The sequence below is a fragment of the Apodemus sylvaticus genome, chromosome 7 (genome assembly GCF_947179515.1).
Source record: "Apodemus sylvaticus chromosome 7, mApoSyl1.1, whole genome shotgun sequence".
NCBI classification, from domain to species: domain Eukaryota; kingdom Metazoa; phylum Chordata; class Mammalia; order Rodentia; family Muridae; genus Apodemus; species Apodemus sylvaticus.
Genome location: NC_067478.1, coordinates 72,634,825 through 72,655,291, shown reverse-complemented (window position 1 = coordinate 72,655,291; position 20,467 = coordinate 72,634,825). Strand labels below are relative to the sequence as shown.

The 20,467-nt window shown below is 42.3% G+C and overlaps 1 protein-coding gene across 1 annotated transcript in view; it reads left to right on the top strand.

Moving 5' to 3' along the window:
- The window catches only part of Hmg20a (high mobility group 20A), a 73,121-nt gene that overhangs the window by 30,079 nt on the left and 22,575 nt on the right, over positions 1 to 20,467 (top strand). The window contains exons 2-3 of the mRNA XM_052188280.1: positions 12,552 to 12,644; positions 19,929 to 20,073. Of these exons, the coding sequence (XP_052044240.1) occupies positions 12,556 to 12,644; positions 19,929 to 20,073 (234 nt within the window). The 5' untranslated portion in view covers positions 12,552 to 12,555. The remainder of the gene's footprint in view (positions 1 to 12,551; positions 12,645 to 19,928; positions 20,074 to 20,467) is intronic.

Below are 20,467 nucleotides of genomic sequence, written 5' to 3'. Positions count from 1 at the left end.
GGAAGCTTGTGAGGATCCCTGTGTTTAGTCTTTCTCTTCTGTACTGTGGATGCTATGCTATGTGGATTCCCTGCCTTCCTTCAGCCCATGGTGGTGGACTGTGACCAGGAATTGTGGGAGCAGATGGACTCTTCTTCCCCTATGCTGCTTTCAAAGCAACAGAATTTGTGGGGCGTGGAGGATCTTCTGTGTGAATGCAGTCCTAGGTGAATGTATGTTGCTGAGATTGGGCATAGCCATATCAAAGACCAGAGCCTCATCTAGGGGATGATGGCAAAGCCTTCTGTCCGTGCACTACTGTTGAGAGTATGTGCAGAAACTGGCCACCAGAGCTTCCACCCCTACCTCCACCATAGCCCGAAGACTGTTCCTGCCAAGGTGAGCTGACCTCACCCTTGCTCAGCTATGTGTCTAAACCTTGGGGCTATTAGGAGCTAAACCCAGGATTTCTGCAAGGCCCACAGACACCCTAAACCGGAGCCATCCCTCCAGCCCAGTATTACATTTCCTACTACTGAAATATGAATGTGTGTGTATTAAGGTCAGCTGTATTAAAATTTCCAAAGTTAACTTTTTTTAGGAAATGTGAAAACTTCTTGCCATGGTCTGTTTTCCACAGTTACATGGGGTTTAATATGATAATTTCAGTATATTTTCATGTACTTTATTGGGAGACTTAATAGCTTATAATTTGAGTCAATCATATTTTTAATTAATAAGAGAAATGTCTTCTTCTGTTGCTAGATAATGGAGAAGGAATAAAAAGTCACAATATTCCCTCCCCTTGTTAATTACCCACCAAGAAAATGAACTTCACTTTTTTGATCTCCTATAATATAAAGCATTAGTTTTTATAATACCAAATGCAAACCTTTCAAAGTATAAATTTTAACTTATTTTTTAATTGAGTATAGAACCTTTGGGGGATTTTTTTTTTAATATGAAACATGACTTATAAACAGAGCTCATACTTTCCCTGCTAAACAGGTCTGCTTCTCACTGCTCTGTCAGCTTAGTTCAAGAGAGATGGCTGAAGACAGCCTAGACATCTATCACAAAGACTTCTTTGGCAATAAACCAGACTTGAATTTTTGGCTTTTTAGTAACTTGTCTTCTTTAGACTTTAAAAGCAAAATACGATAAAAATATTTGAGGGCATTTCATTCATCTGTTTAAGCTAGTAAGCACGTCGCCTGTTAGTTTTTAAAGAACCTTTTCATTGTAGTGGTAGTAAAGACAGTAATGTTGCCTCCTTGTTGATAAGTTTATCTTTTGGCTGAGAAATCTGAACTACCCAGTGTCCTCTGTACTATTTTTAGGTTGTTGGTTTTGTTGCTGTTGCTGTTATTGTAATTGTTGCTGGTGTGGGGGCAACATGTATCCCAGGCTGTCCTCAAACCCCACTATGCAGCCTCTTTGGTTTACGACCTCAACTTCTGCTCATGGTGCCGCTTCTTCCCAAGTGCTGGGATGGCGGGCATAGGCGCCCCTTCCCTGTTTATGAAGCACTGGAAGGTTCTACAAGCAGGACAGTCTATCAGCTGTAGCCCCGCACCGGCTTTTGAAGGAGTAAAGATTTAGAATTTCCTGCCTTTCAGTTGTTTCACAGCTGCAGAACTGAGCTGGCAGAGGTGGGTAAGATTGCCGAGAGAGGGTGTGCTCCCTGCACCTGCCAGCACCTTTGCCCTAGAACCTAACATTTAGCTGGGACCTGTATTGCTTCTGCTGTTTTGTATGTTGCCTTCCTAAGACCCTAGCCCTGAACCATACTGTTTTGATGCTACCTGCCTTAGCATGAAGATGGATTTCTCAAGAGTTAAGTGCTCCAGGCTGTTATTTGTCAGTTAGTGAGCTCAGCTGTTGTCTGTCTCCTTCAGCTCTCTGCGCATCAGTTTAAGTGCACTGTGATTATTAAAGGTTGCCTCAGATGTTTACCTCAGTCGCCGAAGTCACCTGTATCTTTGTATCATCAGTTATGCTAAAATAGAGATTTACATATATTGGCCTCTACCACCTTTCCACATACTTTTTAGCTGTTTGCCTGTCTCCAAATTATGAAGTATAACTATAAAAACACACGAGTTTATTGTTTTGTTTTTTCTATTTCTGCAGTGTGTGTTAGTCTTCTGTTGACCGAGTATGTAAAGTAAAACCTTCTTTTTTTGGCTTGTGGTTTTGGAGGATCAAGCCATGGTCACCTTAGCTCCGTGGGGCTGAGACAAGCTGGGTTTAATGGTGGAGAACAGAAGTAAAGCAGAGCTGCTCACCTCAGAGCAGCTGGGAGGAAGGAAAACAGGGAAGGAGGACAAGGAGGACCTGGACGGAAGAGGAGCTGCTTCCCCAGGGTATGTCCTCACTGTGTAGGCCTCCCCTCCCAGCACTCCCTCCTCCACTAGTACTGCAAGCTGCAAACCAAGTCCTTCAGCACATGAACTTTTCACGGTGGGATGTGTCCCCAACCCAACCATATTACCAAACACAGTGACATATAGTAAACTACAACAGTGTTTAAAGCTTTTAGAAATCTCATTATGTTCCCGCTTGATAATTATAAATGCGCCCTCCTGTTTTAAATGAAGTCTCGCTGTATATGCTGACCTCAAACTCACTATGTCAGTCATTCTCCTGCCTCTGCTTTCTAAATGCTAGAGTCATAGATGTGTGCTACCATGCTAATTTTAAATTCCCTGATTCTGATAAACCTTCCTTAAGAACCACCAAGAAGAGAGACTGAAAAGATGACTCAGAGGTTTAAGCACTTGCTGCTGCTCTTCTAGAGGTCCCAGATTTGATTCCCAGCAACTGCATGACAGCTCAAACATCTGTAACTCCACTTCTAGAGAATCCTGTGCCCTCTGTTGGCACTGCACATACCTGGTACACAAATACCAGCAGGCCCCACACAAATAAAAATGCACATAAAATACAAATTAATAAGAAAAAATAGTTACCAAGAAGAGAGTGCAAAATACACATATTTTCACCATATAAAAATGTTTTTATTTTTGTGCTTTGTGTAATTAAAAGGAGGTTTGCTCTTTTAAAATATCATATATAAATGTTTGATTAGATGTGGTCCAATATTAGAACAGAGAATTTGCCTAGCATTGCTGAGGCCCTGGGTTTATTTACCCTACTACAGTGAAAGGAGGCAGAGAGAGGTAGGAGTATGTTTATATATATGAGAGAGAGAATAAAATATCACATGGTATCCTGTAGGGAATATAGTTATCCCAACATCCCCTTTTCCCTTTGTTTTGTTTGTTTTTGTTTGCATTTTTGTTTTTGTTTTTGTTTTGAGACAGGGTCTCTTTGTGTAGCTCTGCATGTCTTAGAACTCACTCACTAGAGTAGGCTGGCCTCAAACTCACCATTCAAATTCCAGTGCTGGGGTTAAAGGTGTGCACAACTGTCCAGCTTAATTTTTTGTTTTAAGATAGTGTTTGTTTGAACTTTCATTGGCCTTGAACTCGGGGTGTTTAAAGTCAAGAGTGTCCTTGATTTTCTAATCTGCCTGCCTCCACCTCCCCAGTGCTAAGCTTACATTCATATACCACCATGTTTGTGTAGGGTTAAGTTCAGAACCAGGACTCCTCGAATGCTAGCTAAGCACTGTATCAGCTGAACTACATCCCAGACCCTGACACCCACCTTTTTACTGCTGTAGTATACAGGAAATAAAGAAGATACTCCAAACAGAGAAAGTGAAGCCAAATTTTATTGAATTACTATTGGTCCGAGTTGGTCTTGGACATTTACTTCCTTGTTTACTGCTAGTAAAAGCAGTGCTTAGGTAAGCTGTGTAGGAAGGGCAGTTTAAAACCAACAGATACCATAAAACAGCCAAACAAATGGACCATAAACTCCAAGACAATTACCCTGTTGTAAAATGACAAGTTTTGCTTTGGCAGAAGAAAGTGGTGTTTTTATTTTTCCTGTTATCACTGAAACAAACACTGCTTCTTAACTTGTGGGGACTTTTTCCTTCCCCACACATTGTTTCATACGGTACATTTGTTTCATAATAATAAGAGTTCCACCTAGGGGCAAATATGTTCATGTAAGGGATTTACCTGTCTAGAAAGAAACTGGGGTGGGATTTCTTTTCATTATTAGATTCCTATATTGACAAAACTATTACTTCATAAACATCCTTAACAAGAAGGCAGATTTATGTTTGTTTCTAACTCTGGCCTCTTTTTTTTGTTTGTTTGTTTGTTTTTGTTGTTGTTGTTTTTTTTTTTTTGTTTTTCGAGACAGGGTTTCTCTGTGTAGCCCTGGCTATCCTGGAACTCACTCTGTAGACCAGGCTGGCCTTGAACTCAGAAATCCGCCTGCCTCTGCCTCCCAAGTGCTGGGATTACAGGCGTGCGCCACCACCACCTGGCTTGGCCTCTTTTTTTCCTTTCTTGGTTTTGAAGAACATCTCTAGCCCAAGAGAGAGAGAGAGAGAGAGACAGAGAGAGAGACAGAGAGAGACAGAGACAGAGACTGAGAGAGACTGAGAGACTACTTAAAATGCCGTAAAACACAGCTAGCTGCTCACTATTGACAGCAAATACAATCTTGATCCATGGTGAATAGAAGGAACATGGGCTTATTGTTGGAAATGTATCAGCTACAGGCAATGTATGGCAGCTGAGTTATTTCTCCTGTAACAAAATATCTGTGTTCAAAAAAAGTATATTTTCAGTACAGCCTGCCCTTTATTATTAATCAGATCAATAGACCATGGTTAATGTATATACAGGGCACAGTTCACAGATTTATTCCTAATTGTATTTGGTTTGTTTTAAACTTCCAGGCTGGCTCCACCTTCAATATATCAAGAATCTAACTACTTCACACCTACTACTCACGATAGAGGCTACTAAGCCTCTATTACCTTTCCAGTTCCTTGCAGAAGCCTCCTTCATGGTCTCTACCCATTTCCCTCTCTGCCTGCCCACAGCCAGAATGACCCCATAAAAATATTAGCTCTCATGCCTTATTTACTTTTAGTAGTTTCCTTTCTAGGACTTAAGCCAAACCCTTAATGTAACCTTCAAATCTTAGTGCTGAGGTTTACTCTCAAACTCCTGCTTTTGCCTCTGGTTTGTCCAGCCCGACTGCCCCTTGCTCCTTCAGCCGCACTGGGCAAGCCCCTTCACACTAGGGGTCCATCAGCTGGGCCTGCTCTTCCTTCACATACGGACACACCGTTTCCCCCAAAGGAAACCACACTGCAGGTTTCTTAGCCTCTGCCTATAAAATCCTCCCTGCCCCTTGAGCCCCTAAACCTCACTCTATGGCATCATTCACCTTACTCAGGACTTTTGGTCTGTCTGCCCCAGTGAATTCCAAAAGGGTTGGGATTTTTGCCTATTGAGATCATCTTATCACATCCCCAGTGTATAGAAAAGCCTAGCATGGTAGGTAGCCCATGGGGGTTTGCTGAATGAATGAATAAATGAAGATTTGGTTTTCCACTATGTCATTCTTAGGCTAGACTGCCATCATTTTTAAAATCAATAATGGTCATGGGAGCCTGAGCTGAAATTCTAGAAATAAAGAACCCTGATTCTACATGCTCTGCCAGCCTCTAGCCAAGTACTTCCTTATGTCCATCTCTCTGCTTTAGTTTTTGAATTCTTTGAGACAAGATCTCACTGTGTCTGACAGGCTAGCCTCAGACTCACTATATAGCTGGGGTTGGCCCAAAACTATTGATCCTACAGCTACCACCTCCCAATTCCAATGTTTAAAACCATCAGCCATCACACCAATCTCTGTTTGGAGTACTGTTGCTGTTTTATTTTAATGTTTATGAATGTTTTGCCTGAATCTATGTCTGTTCACCACATGTATGTGCCTGGTGCCACAGAGGCCAAAAGATGGCATCATCATATTCACTGGGATTGGAATTATAAATATCATGAGCTGTGGCATGAGTGCTAGGAATTGAACCTGGGTGGTTAGAGCACTTGTTGTGCAGAGAACAATTCCTAGCACTCATACCACAGCCCAGGTTTTGTTGGTTGATTTGGTTGGTTGGGTTTGGGTTTGGGTTGGGCTGACTCAGTTATGGTCCTCTTGCCTCAGTCTCTCAAGGGCTGGGATTAGCCACATGCCCAGCACCTAACTGGACCATCTCACTCTTTTTTTCATCTTATTTCTTTTTCACTGAGGCAGTTCTGCAGGACTGAGGTCCAAGGCTGAGGATGCTCAGCTCTCTGGCCTCCTTTCAGGACTTTGTATACTGATTGCCTCTCCCTGCCCCAGCCCTCGCAGATTACCCGTTCTCATCTTTTCTCTTCTTGTCCCATTTAAAAACCTACAGCAAAAGAATTCTTTTCTCAGTTTTATTTAACTAAAGCCCAAGTTCATCCAAGTCAGATTAGCAGTGTTCTTATCCCCACTGGAAAACATACTGATTAATGCCTACAGCCTACAGAATGTTCTTAGCTAAATGTTCGCAGCTAGTGGATGATGCTGTAGTAAGCCTTCATACTTCTACTTCCTCCACTTAAATGTGTAGGCATAGCAAAGTCAATGTGTTTACGCCCACCTGGTTATGTGCACAAAAAAACATGTAAGTTATATAATTGCTAAAAATCTAATACAGTAATTTTTAAATGAATGAACTCTATTTTTTAAGTAGCTTTAGGCCCGCAGGAAAAAATGAGGCAAATAGAATTCTATGTATTCACCATTCCTATTCACCCTACAGCTGACCCCACTGTCTACATCCTGGCCACAATGGCACATCTGTTGTAATCAGTATAGAATTGGCACGTCACTATAATTCACACCAAGGTTTACTCTTGGTGATATACATGCACGGGTTTGACAGACGTATGATATCTGTCCCTTGCTGAATTATCCTACAGGATAGTTTCAGTTCACTAAAAAGCTCCACATTCAGTGTACCCCATAGCCTAGCAACAACAAGTTATTTTTACTCTGTAGGATATCAAATTAGTAAACTCATGCAATATTACTTTTCATATTGATATCTTTTACTTAGTAATATGTATTGTTTCTCTGTGCCTTGCCATGGCTTGCTAGCTCATTCTTTATATTATTGAATAACATGCTATTATCTAGTTAATACCACACTTTATTCACCAACTGAAAGACAATTTTATTATATCCGGGTTTGGCAGATATGAATAAAACTACTATAAATACCCATGTCTAGCAGGTTTTATATGGACATAGTTTTTAACTCAATTAGCCAAATACCTAAGAGCATGAATTCAGAATTACACAGTAAGAGCACACTTACTCTTGGAGGAAACTTAAGCTTCTTCCACAGAATTTACCATTCTGCATTCCCATCAGCAGTGGAGATTGTCATTGCTCCATGTCCTTGCCAGCACTTAGTGCAGTTGGTATTTTGGATTATGGCCATCTAATAGATAGTAGTTTCAGTTTACAATTACTTAATGGCATGTGATGTTGAACATCATATATACTTATTTGACATCTGTATATCTTCTTCAATAAGGTTCTATTTTGCAGTTTTTGGTCCGTTTTTAAATTGTTCTTTCATTAGATATGATTTTTACAAATATTTCTCCCAATTTGAAACCTACTTTTCATTCCTTTGACATTTTCTTTTGCAAAGGAAAAGTTTTTAATCTAGAATTATTAGTTATTTCTGCATACTTTTAATATGGCATTTCTTTCTCTATCCCTTTCTATTGTATGTGGATCTTTATATTTAAAGTGGTTTTCTTTGTAAGTTGAGTTTGTAAGTTGAGTTTTTTTCCTTTTTTATAGTATTTGTTATTATTTTGTAGGAAGGGTGAAGGGTGTGGATGTGGGTATACAGGATGTGGGTGTCACAGAACTCATGTAAAGGTCAGCAGACAACTTTTGAAGTTTTCTCCTTCCATCTAGTGAGGCAGTCACTGTTTCTGTCCCCCGCATGCTCCTGGCATGTATACTCCCATAAGCTTCCAGGGAGTTGTGCCTCGACCTCTGGTCTTCCTGTAGGAATGTTAAGATCACAGCCGACGTCTGTGAATCTGGCTGTCTGTGGGTTGTGGCGATCTAACTCGAGCCATCAGGCTTACACAAAGACACTTTTGCCCAGCCAGTGCCCATGTTGCAGAGCTTGCAGGTGGAGGTCAGAAAACAGCTCCCAAAGATTGGTTCTCTCTTTTGCCATGGGTTCTAGAATTAAACCCAAGTCATCAGAGCTGCTTGTCAAGCACTCCTTGGTCCAAGGAATATTTTTTAAACATCACCCAATTTCCTTTTTTTGTTGCCCTATATTAACAAAAGTCACATTCCTCTTGCTATTATTTGTTGAATATGTGCATGTTTGCAAGTATGTCAAGTGCACACGAGTATACATGCATGTAGAAGTCTGAAGTTGATTTTAGGTGACTTGCTCTCCTTATTTTGTTTTGAGACAGTCTCTCAGTTGAACCCAGATCTTCCTGATTCAGCTTGTCTTAACCAACTTGCTCCAGGAATCCCGTCTCAGCCTTCCAAGTGCTGGGATTCCAGGCAGCTGCCACACCTGCCAGCTTTGTATATATATTCTCACTCTTGGTAGGGAAAGTATCCACTGGGCCATCTCTCCAGATAGCCCAAAACCATGCTCCCATTATGACTTGGTAACCCAGCCTGTTACACAGAGAAAATGGTTAGTATGATTAATATAATTATTTTTAATTATAACTTATATCAGTTATTAAGATATCTTAAATTGGCTCTTGGCTAAGTGAATAGTTAGTGTTATATGGAATTCGGGGGCTTCCAAAGCTAAGGTGCAAACTCAGTTCAAAGCATAAGCCTCAAAATCATAGGATTTTTTTTTTTAGGACTATAGCCAGAAAACTTGGGTAGGTCCCTCTGCCAGGAAGTATATTGCATGATATTTATGTAAACTGCAGCAGAGAAGCAAATTTGTGTATTTTGCTTTGCCTTTGTACACATTTTTTTCTCCTACTAGAGTAGCATTCATTAAATGTCTTAAATGCCTTGCATGGGATTGTAAAGTTCACTGTGACCTCTGTACTGATACTTTATCAGACCCAGATGATGCAGTTGGAGGACTTTTGGCATTCGGTGGCTTAGTAGCCATGATTCAGTTTGGATCACCCCATCATGGCCCAGATGAAAGCTCATTCCCATGGGACCCAAGCCATAGTCCTGAGAATCATTATACTTTCCAACTTACTGAACTACTTTAGAGGCCTCTGGTTTTCACTGGCCTCTTCTTCATTTCCTTCTTTTGTTGATCTTGGCCCCTTTATCTTCCACCCACTTTATTACTCATTTCTTAGGGGCCTGACTGCTCAGTGACACTGAGAAAATGTATCTGAAGCCATGTGGGTTGAGTAACACAAACTTAAGAGAGTGTGGGGTGGGGGCGGGGGCATGGAAACTGTGTTCTCTGAACTTCCTTTGTTTATGTGGTCTGTTTATATGTTGTTAAGGCTGTGTTATCCAGCTGTCTCCCTACATTTCAAGAACTGACTAAGATATTTGGAGAACACTCTTAAGGCCATGTTGACATAGTGAGGAAAAAAAAAAGTTTGTTCTCTGCCAAATAATATATCCCTTTAAGAATGTGGGAGCAGTGCCAAGAAGTTTCAGATGCCCAGTTCTGAGGTTCTTGAAAGGCCAGTGACTTCTAGGGACACTTTTAGAAATAAATTGACCAAGTCCTTTTTAGGCTGGAGGCTGTATAACTGTTAGACTATGGTATCGAACTCCCTTTTTGTGGGGAAGGAACCAAGTCTAATGAACATTAACACTGGGTTGGTAACCTTGAAAGCCCATGTTCTCATCTGGTCTCAAATAATAGGAATTAAAATATAAGTATATTTCATTCTAGAAGACAAGTGGAATCCTGCGGTATTTGTTAGAGCCATCCCACTGTCAATACCTTGTCTGAAAGAAACTGAAAATGGCCTCAAGCCTTCCTTCCTGCACATGGCATGAGCGCCTTCCTCTGCCTTCCAGGCTCTCTCTGTGCTGTAGTTCCTAAGATAAATACAGAGAAGCTTTTTTGGTCACATTCAGGATCTTGGCCTGCTAAATAATAAATTTAGAAGTGAAATTATCTAAGAACAAGAAACAAAGCGTCAGTTTTAGTATTTGGGAATTAAACCACTCCATTGAGCAGCATTGTAAATGTGAGCCGCCATCACCTGCAGTTACTTCCTGTTTCCCCCTGAATGCCCCCTCCCCCAGGATGAACACTGACTCACTCTGGCTGCTGTGCTGGCCTTTGAAAGCCCCTCCCCAAAGCCCCTCCCAAGCAGCACTGAGCCTGCGGAGGGCCTCCTCAGTGAAATTCATGGTTCCCATCTCAATCCACCCACTGATTGCCGCCTTCTCTCTTGAGTGCTTTGCAGTTCCGCTTAAGTGGCTGATGTTTGGGGTCACTATTGAATGTTTTGTGTGAATATCACTTTCGTGATGAATTGGCTGCTGCTGCTTTTAACTGTATGGGGTGAAGCCCTTGGTGGTAAACCTTGAAAGGGAAAAATCCTTCTCTGTAGAGATATGCTAAATGAAATTACTCTCTTTGTCACTTTGTCCTTTTATCCTTGCAGTCCCATAACCTCGGGTTCCTGTGATTTATGTGTTTTCTTCGATTAGGCCGAGCAGTTTGCTGTTCGCAGGTGCATGCTGCTGGTGCTGCGGTTATGGCAGTGGTGCGAGGCTGACCTGGAAGTGTGCTTTCTCTGACTCAGAACCACATCAGTGTGCATGCCTTCCGTCCTCTACTTCCTTTGCACTATTTCCTTTTTGAAGGGCTCAGTTTGTTGCCATGTAATCCAGGCGTGATTCGTGAGGGACTAAGAGCTGGTAATGTTGTAATAACAATACTGCAGATAGTACTGCTCCAGAAGCTTGCTGTCTTAGCCTGTTGAGTCAGTTAAGTTGTGTAAGTTAAGTCAGCACTTTTGTCTGTGTCTACAATGGTGAAACCTTAGCTTAAAGTGGTTAGTTAAATCTTGCTCAAGATTGCAGCCCTTCCAGGTCACTCCACCTCAAAATCTCTACAGGAAAGGAATACTTTTAAAGGCCTGGGGAGATGGGGAAATGGATAAAAATACTTGTTGCACAGACCTCACAGTGGAAGAACAGCCTCTGACCTCCACACATAAATACACACAACTGCACTCACATGCAATGCACACAAAGTTAAAGTTGCTTTACTTTCTTAAAGAACACTTTAGAGACACAGATCATATGAAGCCCCAAGAAGAAAGAAGAGACCAAAATACAGATGCTTCAGTGCTTCTTAGAAAGGTGAACGAAATACTTTCAGGAGGAGATATGGAGACAAAGTGTGGAGCAGAGATGGAAGGAAAGGCCATCCAGAGACTGCCCCCCCTGGGGATCCATCCCATATACAGCCATCAAACCCTGACACTATTGCAAATGCCGGGAAGTGCTTGCTGGCAGGAGCCTGATATAGCTGTCTCCTGAGAGGCTCTACCAGAGTCTGACAAATACAGAGGCAGATGCTCACAGCCAACCATTGGACTGAGCATGGGGCCTCCAATGGAGGATTGGAGAAGGGACTGAAGGAGCTGAGAGGGTTTGCAGCCCCATGGAAGGAACAACAGTGTCAACAGGCCAGAGACACACACCCCTAAACTCCAGGGGACTGGACCACCAACCAGAGAAAACACATGGAGGGACCTGTGTCTCCAGCTGAATATGTGGCAGAGTATGGCCTTGTTGGACATCAGTGAGAGGAGGGGCCCTTGGGCCTGAGAGTGTTCTGTGACCCAGTGTAGGGGAATGCCAGGGAAGGAAGAAGGCAGTGGAGGGGAGGGGATGGATAGGGGGTTCCAAGGGGTTCTCTAGGGGAGACCTAGAAAGGGGAAAACATTTGCAATGTAAATAAAGAAAATATCCAATTAAAAAAAAAGAAGAAAAAGAATGGGAACAAAAAGAACACTTTAGAGGATGAATAAAAGATTTTCCAAAGTATGCCGTGCTTATTAAACCTGTGCTTGTTTACATTTATTTGTATGTATGTGTAGTATATGTATGTGTGGTGTATTCTCATGTATGTGCATGTACACATACCTGTGCATGCAGAGAAGACCATCAGTGGCCTAGTCTAACAGTTTCTAATGAATCCCCTTAAGACAGGGCTGCTCACTGACCCTGGAGCTCACTGTGTCCGCTAGTATGGCTACCAGTAATTCCCAGTGACTCTCCAGTCTGTCCCTCTCCCCCAGCACTGGGTTTATAAATATGCTGCAGGGCCAGACTAAGCTTCGTACGTGAGTGTGGAGGGTTAAGCTGGGCTTCAGGCTTACACGTTGCGGCCCTTACCTACCCTAAGCCGTATTCATAGCCCCCAACTTGTTTTTCATCTGGTTAGTTGATAAAGACCATAGTTAAAAGCCCTTTAACACAGAGTTTAAATTGATGTGTTCAAGTCAGGAAATCAAACATTTAGGTCAGTTTCTCTTCTGTTGCTAATGTAATAAAGCTAAGAAAGGCAGGCCCTTAAATTAGTGGAGCTTGAACCAGAAGTAATTAAGCCATTAATTTTTTTTATGATTATCTCTTCCTCGCAGGGAGATGGAAAGCTTGCTGGCCAGTTCTGCCCTGCCGCCCCTGTTTGCAGATGAAGATGGCTCCAAGGAGAGCAGTGATCTGGCTGCATCTGGGTAAGAGGCTGCTCTGGGATACTGGACCTCAGCAGAGGCTTCAGAACACAGCTTCTGACCAAGTATGAGGAGCTAACGAGGCAGTTTTGTACCATAAGTGTAGAAGGTGCATTTGTTGGGCTTTAGGAAGAGAACTGTTGTAAACCACTTTGTAATGTGCTTTTGGCTGCAGTCCGGTCCCTGTAAATTGGTACAGCAGCACCATGGGCCTGGCAAAGGGAATGCCTGCCAGGCAGAACACGCTAAAAATCAAAAGCACTTTCTCTGTAAGCTTCAATAGTTCTCATTTTTTTCTCAAAGATCAGACTTGTATATGGTTTGTGTATGCGTGTGGGCAGGTGGAAGTCGTGTGTACACTAGTGGTTTGGGTTTTTTGTTTGTTGTTGTTGTTGTTTGCTTAATGAGTTAGCCAGCAAGTTCCTGTGATCTTCCTGGGTCCACTTCCTTCAGTGCTGCACGGGGTTACAGGTCTGCACGGGGCTGTTTCCAGCATTTATGTGAGTCCTGGGATCCACTCTCTGGTCCTTAAGCACTCTTAGCCACTGAGCCATGTCTTCAGCCCAAGTCCTAGCTCTTTAACATGATTCTTTGTTTCAGATGTTTAGGAGCTGGGCAGCAAAGGTGGCGCAGCAGTTAAGAACACTGGCTGTTCTTCTAGAGATCCTTGGTTCAATTCTCAGCACCCACATGCCCAGTTCAGCAACCTTCTACCACTCCAGTTCTGGTGATCTGATGCTGCATTCTGGCCTGGGGGTGGGGGGGGAGCGGGTATCACTGGATGCATGTGGTTCTTGAGCACACATACAGGCCCAATCACCATATACATAAAAATAAACAAAATTTTATTAATTAAAAAAAAAGATTCTTGCCGGGCAGTGATGGTGTACGCCTTTAATTCCAGCACTTGGGAGGCAGAGACAGGCAGATTTCTGAGTTCAAGGCCAGCCTGGTCTACAGAGTGAGTTCCAGGACAGCCAGGGCTACACAGAGAAACCCTGTCTAAAAAAACCAAAAAAAAAAAAAAAAAAAAAAAGATTCTTAGAAGTTTGGCCAACTTCTTGTTTCTCCCATTGTTTTCCCATGGGATCCTTAGATTTGTAAAAGAATTTAGAGAAAAGTTATTAGCCATGTCTACCTCTTACCTTGGAAGTTTCTGTTCCACCTGAAAGGGTTTTTTGTTTGTTTGTTTGTTTGTTTTTTGGGGTTTTGTTTGTTTGTTTTTGTTTTTGTTTTGTGGGGTTTTGTTTGGTTTGTTGGGTTATAGTTGTTTGTTTTTTAAGACAAGATTTCTCTGTATATCCCTGGCTGTCCTGGAACTCACTCTGTAGATCAGTCTGGTCTCAAACTCAGATCCACCTGCCTCTGCCTCCTAAGTGATTCAAGGCCTGTGCCACACTGCCTGGCTTGAGGTTTCTATCTTTTCTTAATATTTAGAAGCTGTTCGCTGAAGAAGAAATATATTCACTCTGCCTTTTGACCTCACTGTGTAAATGAAACTGCTCCCCAAGACCTTTCTAAAGGCTGCCTGTTTACTAGATTAGTTCATTCAGGAAAAATGTTCCGTTTGATCAGGCAAACTGACATAGTTTGCATCAGTTAGGAGGCAGAGGCAGGCAAATCTCTGTGTGTTCCAGTCCAGCAGGGTGAGATCCTGTCTCAAACCATTTTTTCTAGTTGTATACCAAAGAGTGTTCAGGCCTTAGATCAAAAAGAAAGGTCAAAAAAATAACAAACTTGGTCTTTTTATTTTACTTTTTATTTTGGGTTGACAGTATCTTACTATGTAGCCCAAATGGGCCTAGACCTCATTCTGTAAACCAAGCTATTCTCAAATTTAAGGCAGTCCTCCTGCCTCTGCCTCCTGAGTGCTAGAATTATAAGCTGGGCCACCACACGTGTCTTCCTCCTCTTATAGCTCAGTCCTGAGAGAAAAGTGGGACAGGAAACAGTAACCAGGATGCCTGCTGTGTTGATAGGAAGCAAAGTGAGGGGAGTAGGAAGGGTCAGGGACAGCTTTAGACAGTAACCAAGAAAGCGCGGGCTGCAAACATAACTTGAGCATTGTGCCCCCTCCTCCAAAACAAATCCGGTCAATCGAATATTGCTGCCTAAGGAAGACTTTTATGGGCAGAGGAAGCAATCAAGGCAAGAGCCTGGAAGGACGGACATGGCTGCCTTGTAGATAGCCAGAAAGGCGGTGTGGCTGAAGCAGCAGGCTGAATGGTGGAAGTCAACAAAGGACTCTATGGGTGTTTCTTTAGTGTAGCCCAGAAATAAATACCTTGAGATCTTCTTAAAATGCATTCTGATATACAAAATCTGTGGTAAGGCTGTGTTTTTAACAGGCTCACAACTAATGCCCTGGGTGCTAATAGGCCGTACTCTGAGTAGGAAGGGCCACTATTCAGGACTGTAAGATCTTTTAACCCTCTCCACACACTGGAGGGTTTGAAGAGAATGAGGTCTGATGGACTTCTTGCTGATCTGACTGTTCTGCTGCCAGTAGGGCGAAGGAAGCCAGGGCTGGCGCAAGGACACCCACATAAGAGGCTCTGGAAGTAATTTAGAAGAGAGATGGTAGCCTGAAGAACATCACTCACAACTTTGACAAGAATATTTTTGGTGAGCTTGTGAAGGAAAAAACCTCATCAGAGTGTGTTTCTAGCATGTGGGAATGGAGTTAGGGAGAAGTATTGAATTCCAGAGCTATTTTGATAGTAGGATTTGTCGGCAAGGCCAGATGAGCAGTGAAAGAGAGAAGACAAAGACAGTTTCAAAGTTTTGGCATCACCAGCTGGAAAGATGGAGTCACCACTAACTTAGATGGAGGAACTGAACAGTTAAGGGAAGGAAGCCTGATCGGAAAACTATAAAACTAAGGGGCTTGTCTGAGTTCTAAGCTGGGATGTCAACCAGGTCTATTCACTACGATGGTCTATCCACTACCACACTGAGTTCTAAAATTCCAGATGGTTTAGACTAGAAAGAAAAGGTTGATATCATCAGCATGTAGCTAATATTAAAGCCATAAGACTAGATAAAATCACCAAAGGAATGAGCACTGGAGGCAGGGGTGTGGGCGGGACAGGGAAGCACCAACACTTAGAGGCTCCAGGATCTAGAAGACAGACAGAAGGAGGTCAGCCAGGATCAGAGTGAAGGCAGAGAGGCAGCAGCATAAGCAGACACACATGGAGGCTAGCAACTGAAAACTGTGTGTCAAAGGATGGGAAGAGGCTGGCTGTGCCAGGCCCTTCTGGTAGATTGAAGAGTCCTGAGAAATGGCACTGGACTTCACATGATATTTACTGATGGATGGCCTAGATAAGAGTTGTAAGCTTGCATCTCCTTTGAAATTTGCTTCAGGGAGGATAAGAGGACAATTGAATTCCTAGAGTATAACTAGCTCTTTCCAGGGCCTTAGCTGTTGAGGGAAGGAACAAAGGCAGAGTATACCAGTCCTGTAGAAGCTGCACACTTGCTAAAAATCTCCTCTTGAGTAGCCAAGAGAAAGTGAGATTAAGGAGGAAGTGGAAGGGTTGCTGGCTTTAGCTAGGAGCATGCCCAGTGGACACCTGTGACCACTCCCTTCCCACCTCCTGCCTCGCTCTGTCTGGAATTTGCAGGATTGCTATTCTTTCCCAACCTGATAAGCGTATTTTAAGGAAAGAAAAATGTTAGAAACTCAAGAAGTTTTAAGCTGATAACAGTTGAAATGAGAGTGATAGGGAGAGCGCAAGTGGCCTAAGACAACCAAACTAACTGAAACATTTGCAAAAGAACACTGCTGGGATCAAATGAGGACTTTTCTTTTTTTTGTTTTTAGATTGAGCTATTTTATGTGTATGAGTGTTTTGACTGCATGTATGTGAGTGCACCACATGTATACTTGGTTCCTCGGAAGGTCAGAAGAGGGCATTAGGTTCTCTGAGTTAGAGTTAAGCATGGTTATGACCCACCATGTTGGAGCTAGTATTTGAACCTGGGTCCTCTGTAAAAGCAGCAAGTGTTCTCAACCACTGAACCCTCTCTCCAGCCCTAGGGGCACTACATTTTCAAGAACTTGGTTAATGTTGACTTCGTAGCTGCTTTTTGAACATACACTTATTAAAGGACCTCAACAATCTAGAAGAAACCCCTTGTATAAAACCATTGGCTTGTCTCCTAGAAAAAGTCAGAAAAGTGTCTCTCCTTCATTTACAATGTAATTTGCATCTGTTTTTGTTCTTTGGTCTATCCACTATGATCTGATATTTGTTTCCATAATTCCACTGAAACTATATTCCCTAAAGCTGCCTAACCTGGGATCCAGATTCAACAATGTTTTAGCATGTCTTTTTTGTTTGTTTTGTTTTTGTTGTTTTGCTTTCTCTTTAAGACAGTGTCTGGGGCTGGAGATGGCTCAGTGGTTAAGAACACTGACTGTTCTTCCAGAGGTTCTGAGTTCAATTCCCAGCAACCACAAGGCAGCTCACAACCATCTGTAATGAGACCTGATGCCCTCTTCTGGTCTGTCTGAAGACAATAGCAGTGTACTCACATACATAAAATGAATAAATACATCTATTTAAAAAAAAAAAAAGCTAGTATATTACTTTGTAGCCTAGCTGACCTGGAACTTTCTATGTAGTCTAGGCTGGTCTTGACCTCACAGATATCTATCTGCCTCTGCCTCCCAAGTGCTGGAATTAAAGGCATGCACCACCTTACCTAGCTAGCCAGTCTTATTTGACCTTAACATCTTTTTTCTTGGTTACCACCCCCTTTTTTTTAAAGTCTCCCTGTCCTTTCGCTTGCAATAGTGTTCTCCTAGTTCTCTGGTCTCCATCCCCAGTGTATCTAACACTTGCTTGTAAAATGCTATCATCCTGACCATGTTCTGTGGGACTTTTCTTCCCAGGGCCTTTCTGGAGAACACCTACCACCACCCATTGTTCCCCTGGACTTTGCATATATATTATCTTCTCTCATACATTACATCCCAGATTCCCTCTCCCCCAGATTCATTCCTCTCCTATCTCCCTTCAGAAAAGAGCAGGCCTCCCAGGGATATCACCTGAATTCAGCATAACAAGTCATAGTAAGACTAGGCACATGCCTTCATATCAGGACTAGGCAAGACAAACCCAGTAGAAGGAAAGGGGTTCCGGAGCAGGCAGAAGAGTCATAAACACACCTGACTCCCACTCTTGGGAGTCCCACAAAAACACCAAGCTACACAACCATAAGACATTTGCATACTACCTACCCAGGGCCCATACAGGCTTGTGATTGTCACTTGAGTCTCTGTGAGCCCCTATGAGCCCTGCTTACTTGATTCTGTGGGCCATGATCTCCTGGTGTCTTCTGATCCCTATGACTCTTAACCTTCCTCCCTTTCTTTTGCAGGGATTCCCTGAGCTCTACATAATGTTTGGCTGTGGGTCTCTGAATCTGCTCCTATTAGTTGCTGTTTGAAGCCTCTCTGATTATGACTAGACTAGGCTACAATCTCTGAGTATAGCAAGGGATCATTAGGAATCATTTCATTGACCTTTTTTTTTTCTTCTTTTGGCCAGTTGTGTTTGATTCTATCCTAGGTCTGTGGGCTCTCCAGCCTCTGGTTCCTGGTCATCTAGGCAGTGTCAGGTGTGGGGTCCCTCAGGTGGCATGGACCTCAAATTGGGCCAGTCATTGGTTGGTCACTCCCACAAGTTCTGCTCCAGCACATCTTGTGGGCAGTACAAATTGTATGTCAAAGGTTTTGTGGCTGAGTTGATGTCCCAGTCTTAGCACTGGAAGGCTTACTTGGTTACAAAAGATGGCCAGTTCAGGCTCCACATCCCTGAATCTGTATCTCAGGACATGGTCTCCAGTTGTCTGTAGGGTATCTCCATAAGAATTTCAAGCTCATCAACTCATCTGCGCGTCTGCCTTGTCTATACACCCTGTTCTGCTCATGATCAATAGTAAGTACCTAATCCCTGACTGGAAGCCTTGGAATTACCTTGGACTCTTACTTTTCCTTCCTTATTTATATTTATGCCCATTCATTAAGTTCTCTCCAATCTCCACTTCTTGTATCTTTGCTCTTCATCCTGCCTGTGTTTAATCTCCTTTGCGTGTCGCATAGCTCTTAACAGGACTCTTTTCTTCTCTTAGACTATGTTCTTTCTGCCTAGGATGATAGTGTTTACCTGATGAATGTCTATTCACCTTTCAAGACGTCCTTTGTGAAATGTTTTCTACCAGTCTCTGCACATACAGAAAATTCATCTGACCTTCTCCAGCTCCTCTTCTGACACTTTCTATAAACATCTATTACAGCACTTACATTGTGATCATTGCTGATTGTCCGAAGGATTGTGTATTCTTTCAGAGTAATAACTAAATATTACTTTACCATCTATATTTCTGCCTCTCCTACCTTTCTAGTCCTCCTCTTTAAAAAAAAATAAGTAAATACCTTACCAGCACATGCAAGTCTAAGACTCAGTCACCCATCATCTTTACCCTCTTTGTCAACTTCTTAGAACTTATTAGGAATATATTATTGGCTTCCAGTGGTCTATTAGATTAGAATATTGAACTAGTTAATTAATTATTGTTAATTGTTTAATTAATAGTTAATTAATCTATTGGAGTAGGAGACCTGCCTGACATTTTTTTTAAAGATTTATTTATTTATTATATGTAAGTACACTGTCACTGTCTTCAGACACACCAGAAGAGGGCATCAGATTTCATTACAGATGGTTGTGAGCCACCATGTGGTTGCTGGGATTTAAACCCAGGACCTTTGGAAGAGCAGTCAGTGCTCTTAACCGCTGAGCCATCTCACCAGCCCCCCTGACTAATACTTATTTATACTTGGGCTATGATTGTAGCTCAGAACTTGTCTCTATGCTATATGAGTTATTTCCTGTGCTCATTAAGAAATGATGAGTCAAAGTACCTGGACAACCCCATTCATTTGATCCATTACTAGAGTTTCTTCATCACATGGGAAACACATGAAAAGTAGCATATAAAAACCAGGCTCTGTTGCATGCCTAAAGCGTTAAAAAAAAAAAAAATTAAGTCTATGTTTGGAATAAGAGATCATTGTTTTGAACAGAAATTAAGAGTTGGTTTTGCTAGGAAAAGTCTGTCAAAACATCATTATTCTTTATACAGATTGCAGTGGTAGAAATAATTCAACTACTGACTTGTGTTTTTGCTAGCAGGAAGATTTATCTGCAGCCTGAAAAGAGAAGGTTTTCCTGCTAGCCATGCTGAACTTACGTACTTCTGTCTGTTGCTCAGGTTAACACACCCCGAGGGACCATATGGCAGTGCAGCCACAGCAACGACCAATTCAGAATTTGTTGAGGATCTCTCCCAAGGCCAGCTGCTTCAGAGTGAGTCTTCTAATGCTGTAGAAGGCAATGAGCAAAGGCCTGAAGATGAGGTAAGCTAATGTCTCCTCTGTCACTGTCCACTGGTGCTTCCAAAGCAACAGGCATCCAAGGAGTTACTGAGTGAGGTGTTTGCCGTCTCATGCCTTAGTTTCCTGTTTCCTGGGCTCTTGTTTTACCTAGAGCCATATCAGTGGGTTTAATAACGGAGAGACAAATAGAATCTGTTTAACGTCGATCTAAGCGTAGCTACCTCCTATAATGTTCAGCAGTGCCTAGAGAGTTGTTTTGTTGTGTCGTTGGCTGTTGTTTTTTGTTTTTTGTTTTTTTTTATTGGTGTTATTGCTACCTAGATAGAGTGTCTTGGGTAACTCAAGCTGCATGCTGGGATTGCAGATGTGCTCACTGTGCTCAGTCTTGACAAATACTTGTTTTATGAATGAATGG